At 50.2% G+C, this 17,234-nt stretch overlaps 1 protein-coding gene across 2 annotated transcripts in view; it reads left to right on the plus strand.

Annotated features, from left to right (window-relative positions):
• KIF16B (kinesin family member 16B) overlaps positions 1-17,234 on the plus strand; it is a 499,368-nt gene that overhangs the window by 205,848 nt on the left and 276,286 nt on the right. For both annotated transcript variants that reach the window (XM_075339277.1, XM_075339278.1), the window contains exon 15: positions 1,947-2,084. In XM_075339277.1, the coding sequence (XP_075195392.1) occupies positions 1,947-2,084 (138 nt within the window). The remainder of the gene's footprint in view (positions 1-1,946; positions 2,085-17,234) is intronic.

The raw sequence follows: 17,234 nt of genomic DNA on the forward strand, positions 1-17,234 counted from the left end.
TAAAAAAAAAAAAAAAAAATCATGGTTCCAGCCCAGGATTGGTCCCGGTTATCTAGCTGGAAGCTGGTCCCCATATAAGTCTATTGGGACGATTTTTAAAATGGTGGTAGAAGAGATAGGGTGTTAGGAGCAAGCACTTGCCGAGGCTCTGGCGCAGCTGTAACTGCTTCCAATCTGCTTCCAGGGACACTCATTATTGTTAATCCATATGCACTGCTTTCCCCACCCACTGACCGTCCTGGCATCTGAGATTGGTTGCAGCCAGATGCCCCTCCTTCCACCTTCCAGCCTTTGTGACAGCATCTGACTGCAACCAGTCACAGCACCCACTGTCTGTGGCTAACTATTACGTTATAAAAATAAATAATGCATTTGGCTTAGGGCTTCCCTGTATTATGATGCTCAGCACAGATCAAGCCTACGGCTACAGGCTTATCTTGGCAGTGTATCAAAATAGGAGGAACTGCATGCGGCTTTTTTCTTTTTTAAATTATTTAAATAAATAATGGGAAAAAAAACATCATGAGGTTCCCCCCCCCCCACAATTTTGATACCCAGCCAAGATAAAGCCAGACAGCTGGGGGCTGCTATTCTCAGGCTGGGGAGACCCACGCTTATTGGGCCACCCCCCAGCATAGAAATAGCAGCCTATAGCCACCTGGGATTGTCACATCCATTAGATGTGACAGTCCCAGTACTTTACCCCACCTCTTCCCGATTACCTTGGTGTGGTGGTAATCGGGATAGTAAGGGGTAAATGTCAGCTCACAGCTACCACTAAGTTCTAGATTAGTATTGGGAGGCATCTGAGACCCTCCCTTACTCTTCCCATTACAAATCTAGGGCTTAGTGGCAGCTGTGAGCTGTGATTAACCCTTTATTACCCCGGTTGCTACCGTATCAGACAATCGGAAAGAGCCTGGTAAAATTCTGGGAATGTCGCATATGGAAAGCCGTGCACACGGATAAGCAATGATGAGTGTCCCAGGAAGTGAAGGAGAGGCTGCAGGGGCAGTTACAGCCGCGCCAGAGACTTGGCAAGTATGAAACCCTTGCTTTATTCTTATTTTCTTTATTTTTCCTTTTTATTTATTTTTTTTTAATTTCCCAAGTGCTGGATCTGAATCATTAGCCGGAATTCCCTGAGAATTCAGGGCCTGGCATTCGAGCACGTTTGAAACCATGGATCCGGACTTCTACAGTCCGGGTCCACCCATCACTAGCAATGAGGTTTTTTTTCCACGCTCTTGAGGAATTTTAGCCCACTCATCTTTGCAGAATTGTTGTAATTCAGCCACTTTGGATAGTTTCCAAGCATAAACCATCTTTAAGGTCATACCACATTTTTTTTTCTCTTAATAATGAAGACCTTCATTTAGAAACAACATTTTGTGGTTACTTGTATTATCTTTGTCTCATACATAAATTAGTTTAGTATTCTGAAACCTATAATTGTGACAAATATGCAAAATAACAAGAAATCCGGAAAGGGGCAAACAGTTTTTCACTCCACCGTATTTATGTATGTCAGTCTTATATTAAGAAAGTTTGCAATATAGAATTCTATTCTTAAAGATTCTGAGTATTTGCTCTGATTGTAGAGAAAGGATAGAAATATCAATTTGATGGCACCTTCACCACGAACAGCTTAACTGACCTCCTATTTTTTTTCTTACTGTTTTTGTAAAATAAGTGTTATAATCCTATCAGGATGAGCTCACTTTTGGATTTTCAGTTAACTCACTCTGCTGTCAGTTATAGTTCAACACAAGCCTCACAGAAGGCAAATGCTTTATGGAAACCCATTTGCAAAAATTGTGTTAGCTAGAAATGCACGTATTTATGTAAAGGAAGAAGAATGTCCCAAAGGTGACCATGCCCTTTACAGGAGAAGCTTTTTGAATATTTTATGATAATATCAATAATTCTTTCTATGTGAATTACAGTCCTGCACGGTCTCGATCTGGAAAGTGAACATTGTATCTTTGAAAACCTTAATGGCAGAGTGACCTTAATACCCCTGAATGGAGCCCAGTGCTCAGTAAACGGAGGACAGATCCTTGAGTCAACTCCGCTCAACCAAGGTAAGACGTAGGTTTTTGCTAAACACTTCGGTCTATGCAGAAATATTTAGTTGAAGAATATCAATGCCACTGTGTGTTCTCTTTGTGATTGGAACTTCACCTAAATCATGAGGGGAAAATTTTAGTCATTAGCATTTTAGACTTAAAGGAATATTATCTGAAGACAGCATGCTGCAAGGGTTAACACAGAGAACTCAGGGATGCCTGTTTTGTCAATGTCCAATCGATTTTCTTTGTTTAAAGGGAACGTGTCTCCAGTTTTTTGTGTATGAGCTAATACCACTGCCTTGCTCAGCCTCTGTTGCATTCTAAAATTGTATATTATGTCCTGACGCCCTGGATATCCCCCCAATAAAAACCTTTTGAATAGCTCCCGTGCTGTATACAAATCTGACCAGTCCAGTCCGATGGGCGTCATTGCAGTGGGTACTGTCCCTCCTCTCCACTGTGAATTGCCATCCTTCCTATGTGATTGATGTGGCTGACACGTCCTGCGTCATCCACATTGCCAAATTAAATCTCCGCCTGCGCAGGGACATCCCGATTCTTGCAGCGCAGTTTGCTTTTCCCTGCTGTGGGCAGAGCCTGAAACTTAACTGCACATGCCTTGGAACATGTCTTTCCGGCTCCTGCTAACTGGAACCATTTTGCCCATATAACTTTATCACCTGCCACCGGAAATAGCGGAAGAGGAGTTCCAACGCATGTTCCGAAGCATGCACAGTTAAGTTTCATTCTCTGCCTGCAGCAGGGCAGAACAAAGTGCACATGCACGAACCGTGATGCCCCTGCACAGGCACGAGATTTAATTCAACTGTGTGGATGATGCTGAATGTATCATCCACATCAATCACATTGAGGGGACGGTGATTAGCAGTGAGAGGCGGGACAGGAGCCAATGCAATGACGTATGTCGTACCAAACCGGTCAAATTTGTGTACCGCATGGGAGAGCTATTCAAACGTGTTTTTTTTTCTAAGTGATATACAGGAGGATCCGGACATGGTATACAACATTTTAGAATGCAGCACAGAGGCTGAGTAAGATGGTGTTCTAAATGAATAAACTGGTGACAGGTTTCCTTTAAGCAGCAGGACTTAATTTCTGGGACTACATTGTCTCGTGCAAGGCAGTCCGGCGGCACGCCCGATCAGATTTACACCTCACTATCAATCTCTATTGAGAGTCTGGACTGGGCAGGACAGCTCTCTCAGCTCTGCAACATAAATCTAAAAAGTCTCATGGTGTCAGAACAGCTGCAGCCAGTAATCTAAGTGTTACATCGCTGGATTCTGGCTCTTTTTGCCTACATTATGCTGCTCTCAGATTTCCTTTAATTGAATGTTGACCCTATGTTCACCTGATCGCCTTGGGTCTGGTTTCGCTACCCCTTGACCATAAGCTGGTTACCTCTCCTCTGCAGGGGGATTGTGGAGACTGTCCCATGGTATTTGTATAACCTCAGGTCATATAGAGGTGAGATGTGTACTGTGATATAACATAGTATTAATTTTAAAAATATATACAGTGGGGAAAAAGTATTTAGTCAGCCAGCTATTGTGCAAGTTCTCCCACTTAAAAAGATGAGAGGCCTGTAATTGACATCATAGGTAGACAACAACTATGAGAGACAAAATAAGAAATCAAATCCAGAAAACACTTTGTCTGATTTGGCAAGATTTTTTTTTATTTTTTTAAAATTATGGTGGAAAATAAGTATTTCTTCGTCGCTCTATTGGGAGACCCAGACGATTGGGTGTATAGCACTGCCTCCGGAGGCCACACAAAGCAATTACACTAAAAAGTGTAAGGCCCCTCCCCTTCTGGCTATACACCCCCAGTGGGATCACTGGCTCACCAGTTTTCTGCTTTGTGCGAAGGAGGTCAGACATCCACGCATAGCTCCACTGTTTGTAGTCAGAAGTAGCTGCTGGCTATATCGGATGGAAGAAAAGAGGGCCCATATGGGGCCCCCAGCATGCTCCCTTCTCACCCGCGGTGGTGCTTGTAAGGTTGAGGTACCTATTGCTGGTACAGAGGCTGGAGCCCACATGCTGTTTTCCTTCCACATCCCCTGGAGGGCTCTGTGGAAGTGGGATCTTGCCGGCCCCCAAGCCCTGGGGCCGGGCTCCATCCACAGACCCATAGAACCTGCTGGATTTGGAGCGGGAGTGCCGTTCAGGGACAAGGCCCTGCAACTTTCAGGTACTCTGTGTCCCCGGCAGGCACGGACACTCTCAGGCTTGCTGAGCGTTATAGTGCGCCGGGGACAGTAGCGCTGTGCGCCGGGGTTAGGTCACTGCAGCTTTGCTGAGTGACGTTTCATGTTGGGAACTACTGCGCCGACCGCTCCTGGAGCGGCGGCGCAGCTGCGACTTGTAGTGCGCCGGGGACTTTGCGCCGACCGCGCTTTTACGGCGGCGGCGCTTCTAACTTTAGCCCCCGGCTTCTGCGGCCTAGTGCCGCTTCGTTCCCGCCCCCACCCTGTCAATCAGGGTAGGGGAGAGACGCTGCTCAATTAACAGCGCCGAGGGCTGGAGCTTTATTTACATGCTCCAGCCCTCTCACTAGGCACAGGGGGAAGCAGACTTCCCGCTCTTCGTCGGTGTACGCCCAGGGCCAGCCCCCCCTCTCCACAAGGACGCCGGCAGCCATTACACATGCGGTCTGGCTGGGGAAAGGCAGCAGGCTCTGGGAGACCCAGACTAGAGGGATTTCTGGCGTCCACACACCGCTCCTAAGCGGGCGGTAAGCAGCACAGTAGTGCTGGCCCCTCTAGTGCCTCAGTGTTATATTAGTGTACTTTTTTCTTAGTACCATATATATTTATATAGTGCACTGTAAGGTCGCTTCTTGGCTGGACACCCTGTACTGCTCTGAGGAGGCAGCAACATGTCATCTGCAAAACGCAAGGGTGCCAAGGCACAGGCTGTGTACACTGTTTGTACTGCATGTGGGGCTAATCTACCAGCAGGCTCCAACGACTCTCATTGTGTGCAATGTTCAGTCCCAGTGGCACTTCGTCAGCCAGAGCCTATTGTGGTGGTAGCCCAGGCAGAGGCGCCTGTGAACCCTGCCCCGGTGACGGGGACAGACTTTGCAGTTTTTGCTGATAAAATGTCTGTGACTATGGCAAAAATCCTGGAGACCTTGCAGTCCAGGCCAGTTGCCCAGACCATGGACACTGCTGTGTCTATGCTCTCCGGTCCCCCTCAGTTGGAACTAATCCGTACTTCAGGGGGGTCTCAAGCATCACAGGCTGAAGTCTCTGACTCAGATGACAGTCCCAGGCAGCCTAAGCGAGCTCGCTGGGAAAGACCCTCCACGTCTTCACACTGTTCAGGGTCTCAGCGACAAGAGTCTCTCTGTGATGAGACTGAGGACGGTGACCAGGATTCTAATCCTGAGGCCCCTCTCAATCTGGATGCCCCTGATGGTGACGCCATGGTTAATGACCTTATATCGGCAATTAATAGGCTGTTGGATATTTCTCCCCCAGCCCCTTCTGCAGAGGAGGCAGCTGCACAGCAGGAGAAGTTCCATTTCCTATATCCCAAGCGTAAATTAAGTGCTTTTTTGGACCACTCTGACTTCAGAGAATCGATCCAGAAACACGACGCTCATCCAGACAAGCGTTTCTCTAAACGTTCTAAGGATACCCGTTATCCTTTTCCCTCTGAGGTGGCCAAACGCTGGACCCAGTGTCCAAAGGTGGATCCCCCAATTTCCAAGCTTGCGGCTAGATCCATAGTCGCAGTAGAGGATGGCGCTTCACTTAAAGATGCCAACGACAGACAGATGGACCTTTGGTTGAAATCTGTCTATGAATCTATCGGCGCGTCGTTTGCTCCAGCATTCGCGGCCGTGTGGGCACTCCAAGCTATTTCAGCTGGTTTAGCACAGGTGGATGCTTTCATACATCCAGCAGTGCCGCAAGTGGCGTCCCTAACTTCGCAAATGTCTGCGTTTGCGACCTATGCTATCAATGCTGTCCTAGAATCTACGAGCCGTACCGCTATGGCGTCCGCCAATTCTGTGGTTTTGCGCAGAGCCTTGTGGTTAAAGGACTGGAAAGCAGATGCTGGTTCCAAAAAATGCTTAACCAGCTTGCCATTATCTAGAGACAGACTGTTTGGTGAGCCATTGGCTGAAATCATAAAACAGTCCAAGGGTAAGGACTCTTCCTTACCACAGCCCAGAGCAAGTAAACCTCAACAGAAAAAGTGGCAGTCGAGGTTTCGGTCCTTTCGAGGCTCGGGCAAGGCCCAATTCTCCTCGTCCAAAAGGACTCAGAAAGAACAAGGGAGCTCAGATTCCTGGCGGGCTCACTCACGCCCCAGGAAAACAAATGGAGGAACCGCTTCCAAAGCGACTACCTCATGACTTTCGGCCTCCTCCCTCCGCATCCTCAGTCGGTGGCAGGCTCTCCCGCTTTTGCGACATTTGGCTGTCACAGGTCAAAGACTGGTGGGTAACAGACATTCTGTCTCGCGGGTACAGAATCGAGTTCAGTTCTCGGCCTCCACTTCGGTTCTTCAGAACCTCCCCACACCCCAACCGAGCAGATGCCCTGCTGCAGGCGGTGGACTCTCTAAGAGCAGAAGGAGTCGTGATCCCTGTCCCCCCTCACGAACGGGGGCGAGGATTTTACTCCAATCTCTTTGTGGTTCCAAAAAAGGACGGCTCCTTCCGTCCTGTTCTGGACCTAAAACTGCTCAACAAGCATGTGAACGCCAGGCGGTTCCGGATGGAATCCCTCCGCTCAGTCATTGCCTCAATGTCTCAAGGAGATTTCCTAGCATCAATAGACATCAAAGATGCTTATCTCCACGTGCCGATTGCTACAGAGCACCAATGCTTTCTACGCTTCGTGATAGGAGACGACCATCTTCAGTTCGTAGCTCTGCCATTTGGTCTGGCGACAGCTCCTCGGGTGTTCACCAAGATCATGGCGGCAGTGGTAGCAGTCTTGCACTCTCACGGACACACTGTGATCCCTTACTTGGACGATCTACTGGTCAAGGCACCCTCTCAAGAGGCATGCCAACTCAGCCTGAATGTTGCACTGGAGACTCTCCAGGCGTTCGGGTGGATCATCAACTTCCCAAAGTCAAATCTGTCACCGACCCAATCACTAACGTATCTTGGCATGGAGTTTCATACTCTATCAGCGATAGTGAAGCTTCCGCTGGACAAGCAGCGGTCTCTACAGACTGGGGTGCAGGCTCTCCTTCAAAGTCAGCCGCACTCCTTAAGACGCCTCATGCACTTCCTCGGGAAGATGGTGGCGGCAATAGAGGCGGTTCCGTTTGCGCAGTTTCATCTGCGTCCACTTCAATGGGACATTCTCCGCCAATGGGACGGGAAGTCAACATCCCTGGACAGGAAAGTCTCCCTTTCCCAGACGGCCAAAGACTCTCTGCAGTGGTGGCTTCTTCCCACCTCATTATCACAGGGAAGATCCTTCCTACCACCGTCTTGGGCGGTGGTCACGACAGATGCGAGTCTGTCAGGGTGGGGAGCAGTCTTTCTCCACCACAGGGCTCAGGGTACGTGGTCTCAGCAGGAGTCCACCCTTCAGATCAATGTTCTGGAAATCAGAGCAGTGTATCTTGCCCTACTAGCCTTCCAGCAGTGGCTGGAAGGAAGGCAGATCCGAATTCAGTCGGACAACTCCACAGCGGTGGCATACATCAACCACCAAGGGGGGACACGCAGTCGGCAAGCCTTCCAGGAAGTCCGGCGGATTCTGATGTGGGTGGAAGCCACAGTCTCCACCATATCCGCGGTTCACATCCCCGGCGTAGAAAACTGGGAAGCAGACTTCCTCAGTCGCCAGGGCATGGACGCAGGGGAATGGTCCCTTCACCCAGACGTGTTTCAGGAAATCTGTCGCCGCTGGGGGGTGCCGGACGTCGACCTAATGGTGTCACGGCACAACAACAAGGTCCCAACCTTCATGGCACGGTCTCGCGATCAAAGAGCGCTGGCGGCAGACGCCCTAGTGCAAGATTGGTCGCAGTTCCGGCTCCCTTATGTGTTTCCACCTCTGGCACTCTTGCCCAGAGTGCTACGCAAGATCAGATCCGATTGCAGCCGCGTCATACTTGTCGCCCCAGACTGGCCGAGGAGGGCGTGGTATCCGGATCTGTGGCAGCTCACGGTCGGCCAACCGTGGGCACTCCCACACCGACCAGACTTACTGTCCCAAGGGCCGTTTTTCCATCGGAATTCTGCGGCCCTGAACCTGACTGTGTGGCCATTGAGTCCTGGATCCTAGCGTCTTCAGGATTGTCCCAAGGGGTCGTTGCCACCATGAGACAGGCTAGGAAGCCCACGTCCGCTAAGATCTACCACAGAACGTGGAGGATATTTTTATCCTGGTGCTCTGCTCAGGGAGTGTCTCCCTGGCCATTTGCATTGCCTACCTTTCTTTCTTTCCTGCAATCTGGGTTAGAAAAAGGTTTGTCGCTCGGCTCCCTTAAAGGTCAGGTCTCGGCGCTATCCGTCTTTTTTCAGAGGCGTTTGGCACGCCTTCCTAAGGTGCGCACGTTCCTACAGGGGGTTTGCCATATCGTACCCCCGTACAAGCGGCCGTTAGATCCATGGGATCTGAACAGGGTACTAGTTGCCCTCCAGAAGCCGCCCTTCGAGCCTCTGAAGGAGGTTTCACTTTCTAGACTATCACAGAAAGTGGCTTTTCTGGTAGCGATCACATCTCTTCGGAGAGTGTCTGAGCTGGCAGCACTATCATCCAAGGCTCCCTTCCTGGTCTTCCACCAGGACAAGGTTGTGCTGCGTCCTATTCAGGAGTTTCTCCCGAAGGTGGTATCCTCTTTTCATCTTAATCAGGATATCTCTTTGCCTTCGTTTTGTCCTCATGCAGTTCATCGGTATGAGAAGGATTTACATTTGTTAGATCTGGTGAGAGCACTCAGAATCTACATTTCCCGCACGGCGCCCTTGCGCCGTTCGGATGCACTCTTTGTCCTTGTCGCTGGTAAGCTCAAAGGGTCGCAGGCTTCTAAAGCCACCCTGGCTCGATGGATCAAAGAACCGATTCTTGAAGCCTACCGTTCTGCTGGGCTTCCGGTTCCATCAGGGCTGAAGGCCCATTCTACCAGAGCCGTGGGTGCATCCTGGGCATTACGACACCAGGCTACGGCTCAACAGGTGTGCCAGGCAGCTACCTGGTCGAGTCTGCACACTTTCACCAAACATTATCAGGTGCATACCTATGCTTCGGCGGACGCCAGCCTAGGTAGAAGAGTCCTGCAGGCGGCAGTTGCCTCCCCGTAGGGGAGGGCTGTCTTGCAGCTCTAACATGAGGTATTTCTTTACCCACCCAGGGACAGCTTTTGGACGTCCCAATCGTCTGGGTCTCCCAATAGAGCGACGAAGAAGAAGGGAATTTTGTTACTTACCGTAAATTCCTTTTCTTCTAGCTCTTATTGGGAGACCCAGCACCCGCCCTGTTGTCCTTCGGGATTGTTGGTTTGTTTGCGGGTACACATGTTGTTCATGTTGAACGGTTTTTCAGTTCTCCGATGTTACTCGGAGAGAATTTGTTTAAACCAGTTATTGGCTTTCCTCCTTCTTGCTTTTGCACTAAAACTGGTGAGCCAGTGATCCCACTGGGGGTGTATAGCCAGAAGGGGAGGGGCCTTACACTTTTTAGTGTAATTGCTTTGTGTGGCCTCCGGAGGCAGTGCTATACACCCAATCGTCTGGGTCTCCCAATAAGAGCTAGAAGAAAAGGAATTTACGGTAAGTAACAAAATTCCCTTCTTTAGTCACCTAAAAACATGCAAAATTGTTGGCTCTCACAGACCTGTAACTTCTTCTTTAAGAGGCTCCTCTGTCCTCCACTCATTACCTGTAGTAATGGCACCTGTTTGAACTTATCAGTATAAAAGACACCTGTCCAAAACCTCAAACAGTCACACTCCAAACTCCACTATGGTGAAGACCAAAGAGCTGTGGAAGGACACCAGAAACAAAATTCTAGCCCTGCACCAGGTTGGGAAGACTAAATCTGCAATAGGCAAGCAGCTTGGTGTGATGAAATGAACTGTGGGAGCAATAATACGAAAATGGAAGACATACAAGACCACTGATAATCTCCCTCAATCTGGGGCTCCATGTAAGCTCTCACCCCATGGGGTCAAAATGATCACAAGAACAGTGAGCAAAATCCCAGAACCACACGGGGGGACCTAGTGAATGACCTGCATAGAGCTCTGACCACCATAACAAAGGCTACCATCAGTAGCACACTACCCTAAAAGGGACTCAGATCCTGCAGTGCCAGCCGTGTTCCCCTGCTTAAGCCAGTACATGTCTGAATTTTGCTAGAGAGCGTTTGGATTATCCAGAATAGTATTTTAAAAATGTTGTATGGTCTCATGAAACCAAACTAGAACTGTTTGGTAGAAACCCAACTCGTCGTGTTTGGAGGAGACAATGCTGAATTGCATCCAAAGAACACCATACCTACTTTGAAGCATGGGGGTGGCAACATCATGCTTTGGGGCTGTTTCTCTGCAAAGGGACCAGGACGACAGATCCGTGTACATGAAAGAATGAATGGGGCCAGGTATTGTGAGATTTTGAGTGAAAACCTCCTTCCATCAGGAAAGGCATTGAAGTTGAAACATGTCTGGGTCTTTCAGCATGATAATGATCCCAAGCACACCGCTAAGGCAACGAAGGAATGGCTTCGTGGGAAGTATATAAAGGTCCTGGAGTGGCCTAGCCAGTCTCCAGATCTCAACCCCATAGAAAATCTTTGGAGGGATTTGAAAGTCCATGATGCCCAACAACAGGCCCAAAACATCACTGCTCTAGAGGAGATCTGCATGGAGGAATGGGCCAACATACCACCAACAGTGTGTGCCAACCTTGTGAAGACTTACAGAAAACGTTTGCCCTCTGTCATTGCCAACAAAGGATATATAACAAAATATTGAGATGAATTTCTGTTATTGACCAAATACTTATTTTCCACAATAATTTGCAAAAAAAATCTTGTAAAATCAGACGCGGTGATTTTCTAGATTTTGTTTTCTCATTTTGTCTCTCATATAGTTCTGGTCTACCTATGGTGTCAATTACAGGCCTCTCTCCTCTTTTTAAGTGGAATTACTTGCACAATTGGCGGCTGAATAAATACTTTTTTCCCCACTGTATATATTTTTTAATTTGTGTGCTGTTTATTTTGACCTGTGACCATGTGAGGGAGATTCTTTCTTACTGGTTCCTTTGTATTATACATATGTTTTCTGACTGTATTGGCTGTGACTATTGTGATTACATAATATACCACAAACGCTTTATCTATGTGATATATTGTATTGATTATTTGCAGAAAATGAAGTTTTATAGAACAGTGCCCCAATCCGTCTATTGCTAGCGGTAATATTATGTACCGTTTGTGTAACAAGCTTTTCTACGCGCTATCCGGGCTGATAGTTTTTGAGCGACTCAAGTTTGTGATGTGACGGCAGGTAGTAAACCTACGACTTGTAAATTTTTTTATAGAACTTCGTGTTTTCTTGTAGCCGGGAACACTCCTCTCGCTGTTTACAACTTTATACGACTCGCTGCGTTGTAATACACTTGTCTGAAGCTTCTCTTTTATGATAACAAAGAGGAAAAGTGAATTTTCAGGCTTTTATTGCGATGCCTTTTGGAGTCGACATAGTCACTGGATGTTCTGCGTTTTAATGTGTCGTATCCGTTCTGCAGGTGACAGGGTTTTACCCATCACTTTTAAATGAGGTCGGCCACTAATGACACAAACCGCAGGAAGCTGCAGCCCCTGCCGTACGTGACTTCTTCGCAGTTTTCAATATTTATGCTCCGGTGACTTATACTTGTTGGTTGTCAGAGCCCTTTGTAGCCGCTGCTCATTTTGCGGAGTGTGTTTGTGCCATGAAGCTGCATGTTCAGTTTTTATACATTTTATCAGCAAAGTATAGCATACCATAGGCTATATATATGTAAATGTCATTAGTTATATCTGTGCTTTTGTTACAGAAATCTGACAACTAGTACAGATTTAATGAAAGCTTTCCCAGTGGGAAGGTATGTAAATCTGTTATTCAGGACCCCTGGATTCCTGGGGACCCATCTGGAAGCTGTAATAATGGCCATCAGATGTCACTCAAAGTGTACTTATCCTTACTCCTCGACCTACGCAAAGCTCAAAAACAGGTGGAGGCTATCTGCTATGGTCAACCAAACAAAAGGAGCAAGAAATGCACAAAATGGCGGCACCACACTGCAAACAGGAGGTGTACTCACAGGAATCCTCGTGGGGTCCGTAAATTATAGGACGGCAGTGCTTTACTCCGTGTGTAGTCCCAGCTGCAAGAGCAATTTCCAAGGTAAAATAGAACCACTCAGCCTTCAGTCCAAAAATGTATTTTCACATCCGGATACAACAATGAATGAATCCATGTTATAGTGAGGGAGGGGGAGCGGTGAGGGAGAGCTCTTCAGACGACAGCTGTTTCACGCCGACCAGGCGCTTCTATGGGTCCACATGAGACGGCCATTGTCTGAAGAGCTCTCCCTCAACGCTCCCCCTCACTCGCTATAACATGGATTCATTCAATTTTGTATCCTGATGTGAAAATACATTTTTGGACTGAAGGCTGAGTGCCCCGTAACTTCTATTTTACCTTGGCTATCTGCTATGGTGTTCCTCTACTCTAAGAAGAGCAGAGCTGCTTTGAATGAACTAGTAAAAGTTCCTATTAGTCCCAGTGCTATGTACCGTCAGGGCCGCCATCAGGGCATTACTAGTGAGACTGGTGTAGGGGGCCCGGTGAAGAGAGGGGGTTCGGCTGAGCCAGGGACAATTACATAGCTTTATTAAGCCCCGGGCCAGCCGGGCCCCCACCCCTCTTCACCGGGCCCCCCAGTCACAGCCGCAGCATGGGAACCGGCAGTGTTCTTTTGCCACTATACACGTGGCTAATTTGCATCACATGCAAATTAGCCACGTGTGCTGCAGATACCGGGTATGCCGCTGCATACCCAGTATCTAGGAAGGGGGTGGTGCTGGCGCTGCATCTACCCTGGGCGCAACTGTGAGGGGGGCGCTGTCGCGATGCCTAATGCGACAGTGTAAAGTCTGCCCGGGGGCTGCGTTTGCCGCCCTGTAGTGGGAAACGGTTATTCTCTGAGCTCGGCTGCAGATTCTATGAGTGCGCTGACAGCCGCACTCATAGAATCTTCAGCGCGCGGCTCCCACTGCTCAATTGTCTTTTGTGTCTGTCAGTCAGACGCGAGGATAATTGATTAACGCTGGTGCTGACTTCCGGGTCAGAGCGACGGTTGTCATGTGACCAGGTCAGCTGATCACACTGCTGACCCGGAAGTCAGGGCCGCAGCGCGGAGGCGGCAGAGATGCTGAAAAGTGCTCCAGTGGAGCTGAAGACACGGAAGAGAAACAGTATGTGGTGAGAAGGGGGTATCTATGGAAACAGGTCCCTCCTCCACCCTCTCTCCACCATACTATCTGTGGACAGAGTATGGTCGGAAGAGAGGATGGGGAGGGAGAAATTTCTTTGGGCACAGTATGGGGAGAGAGTGGATAAGGGCTCATGCATGTGGAGAGACAGGATGAGGAGTGATGCATGGGGAGAGAGGATGAGGGGTGGTGCGTGGGGGGAGAGGATAAAGGATGATGTATGGGGGGACAGAGAATGAGGGGTGATGCGTGGGGGAACAGAGGATGAGGGGTGATGCGTGGGGGCAGAGAGGATGAGGGGTGATGCGTGGGGGCAGAGAGGATGAGGGGTGGTGCATGGGGGAGAGGATAAAGGGTGATGTATGGGGGGGTCAGAGAATGAGGGGTGATGCGTGGGGGAACAGAGGATGAGGGGTGATGCGTGGGGGGGGAGAGAGGATGAGGGGTGATGCATGGGGAGAGGGTAAGGGGTGGTGCTTGAGGGGAGAGAGGATGAGGGGTGGTGCGTTGGGGGAGATGATGAGGCGGTATGTGTGGGGGGGACAGGATGAGGGGGGATGCGTGGGGGGGACAGGATGAGGGGGGATGCGTGGGGGGACAGAGGATGAGGGGGATGCGTGGGGGGACAGAGGATGAGGGGGGATGCGTGGGGGGACAGAGGATGAGGGGTGATGCGTGGGGGGACAGAGGATGAGGGGTGATGCGTGGGGGGAAGAGTATGAGGGGTGATGCGTGGGGGGACAAAGGATGAGGGGTGATGCGTGGGGGGACAGAGGATGGAGGGGTGAAGCGTGGGGGGACAGAGGATGAGGGGTGATGCGTGGGGGGACAGAGGATGAGGGGTGTTGCATGGGGGAAAAAGGATGAGGGGTGATGCATGGAGAGAGAGAGGATGAGGGGTGATGCATGAGGAGAGTATGTGGGTTGATGTATGGGGAGAGACAGGATGTGGGTGATGTATGGTGAGAGAGAGGATGAGGGGTGATGTATGGGGAGAGACAGGATGAGGGGTGATGTATGGGGAAAGAGAGGATGAGTGGTGATGTATGGGAAGAGATAGGATGAGGGGTGATGTATGGAGAGAGAGAGGATGAGGGGTGATGTATGGGGAGAGAGAGGGTGTGGAGCGAACTGGAAATAAATTTTGAGGACACAGAACAAAGAGTGGCATAGTATGAGGAGCAAATTGGCAGGATGGGGAGTGAGGGGGAAAAGTATATGGACACACAGGATGTAGTTCGGAGACAGTAAGGGATGAGAAGAATGTGAGGGGGCACAGAATAGAGACTGGGTAGTGGAGGGGTGTCGTATGGAGAAGGGGCAGAATGGGAGGACAGAGTGAGGTCATAGCAAGGAGAGGGAGTGTGATGATGGCACAGTATAAAGACTGGGCAGTATAAGGGGACACAGTATAAAGGACAGTGTGAAGAGTAGGCTCAGTATAGAAAGAGAGGCAGTGTGGAGGGCATGTACCATAAGAGGGACAGTGTGGGGTCATATTTTGTGCAGAGTACACAATAAGAGGGGCCATTATTTATTCTGGGGCACAGTGTAGGGCAGTTATTTTTAAATAGGTGTATTATAATCATTCTGCTATTTTTAGGAGCATCATGCATCATGCTCCCTCCTCACAATGTCCCATGCATGCTGCTCCCTCGTCACAATGTCCCATGCATGCTGCTCCCTCCTCACAATGTCCCATGCATGCTGCTCCCTCCTCACAATGTCTCATGCATGCTGCTCCCGCCTCACAATGTCCCATGCATGCTGCTCCCTCCTCACAATGTCCCATGCATGCTGCTCCCTCCTCACAGTGTCCCATGCATGCTGCCCCCTCCTCACAATGTCCCATGCATGCTGCCCCCTCCTCACAATGTCCCATGCATGCTGCCCCCTCATCACAATGTCCCATTCATGCTGCCCCCTCCTCACAATGTCCCATGCATGCTGCTCTCTCGTCACAATGTCCCATGCATGCTGCTCCCTCCTCACAATGTCCCATGCATGCTGCTCCCTCCTCACAATGTCTCATGCATGCTGCTCCCTCCTCACAATGTCTCATGCATGCTGCTCCCGCCTCACAATGTCCCATGCATGCTACTCCCTCCTCACAATGTCCCATGCATGCTGCTCCCTCCTCACAATGTCTCATGCTTGATGCCCCCTCTTCACAATGTCCCATGCATGCTCCTCCCTCCTCACAATGTCCCATGCATGCTGCTCCCTCCTCACAATGTCCCATGCATGCTGCCCCCTCCTCAGTGTCTCATGCATGCTGCTCCCTCCTCACAATGCCCCATGCATGCTGCTCCCTCCTCACAATGTCCCATGCATGCTGCTCCCTCCTCACAATGTCTCATGCATGCTGCTCCCTCCTCACAATGTCTCATGCATGCTGCTCCCGCCTCACAATGTCCCATGCATGCTGCCCCCTCCTCCCAATGTCCCATGCATGCTGCTCCCTCCTCACAGTGTCCCATGCATGCTTCGCCCTCCTCACAATGTCCCATGCATGCTGCTCCCTCCTCACAATGTCCCATGCATGCTGCTCCCTCCTCACAGTGTCCCATGCATGCTGCTCCCTCCTCACAATGTCCCATGCATGCTGCCCCCTCCTCACAATGTCCCATGCATGCTGCCCCCTCATCACAATGTCCCATGCATGCTGCCCCGTCCTCACAATGTCCCATGCATGCTGCTCCTTCGTCACAATGTCCCATGCATGCTGCTCCCTCGTCACAATGTCCCATGCATGCTGCTCCCTCCTCACAATGTCCCATGCATGCTGCTCCCTCCTCACAATGTCTCATGCATGCTGCTCCCGCCTCACAATGTCCCATGCATGCTGCTCCCTCCTCACAATGTCCCATGCGTGCTGCTCCCTCGTCACAATGTCCCATGCATGCTGCTCCCTCCTCACAATGTCCCATGCATGCTGCTCCCTCCTCACAATGTCCCATGCATGCTGCTCCCTCCTCACAATGTCTCATGCATGCTGCTCCCTCCTCACAATGTCTCATGCATGCTGCTCCCGCCTCACAATGTCCCATGCATGCTGCTCCCTCCTCACAATGTCCCATGCATGCTGCTCCCTCCTCACAATGTCTCATGCTTGATGCCCCCTCCTCACAATGTCCCATGCATGCTGCTCCCGCCTCACAATGTCCCATGCATGCTGCCCCCTCCTCACAATGTCCCATGCGTGCTGCCCCCTCCTCACAGTGTCCCATGCATGCTGCCCCCTCCTCCCAATGTCCCATGCATGCTGCTCCCTCCTTACAATGTCCCATGCATGCTTCCCCCTCCTCACAATGTCCCATGCATGCTGCTCCCTCCTCACAATGTCCCATGCATGCTGCTCCCTCCTCACAATGTCTCATGCTTGATGCTCCCTCCTCACAATGTCCCATGCATGCTGCTCCCTCCTCACAATGTCCCATGCATGCTGCTCCCTCCTCACAATGTCTCATGCATGCTGCTCCCTCCTCACAATGTCCCATGCATGCTGCCCCCTCCTCACAATGTCCCATGCATGCTGCCCCCTCATCACAATGTCCCATGCATGCTGCCCCGTCCTCACAATGTCCCATGCATGCTGCTCCTTCGTCACAATGTCCCATGCATGCTGCTCCCTCGTCACAATGTCCCATGCATGCTGCTCCCTCCTCACA

Source organism: Anomaloglossus baeobatrachus, chromosome 3 (genome assembly GCF_048569485.1).
Source record: "Anomaloglossus baeobatrachus isolate aAnoBae1 chromosome 3, aAnoBae1.hap1, whole genome shotgun sequence".
Classification (NCBI taxonomy): domain Eukaryota; kingdom Metazoa; phylum Chordata; class Amphibia; order Anura; family Aromobatidae; genus Anomaloglossus; species Anomaloglossus baeobatrachus.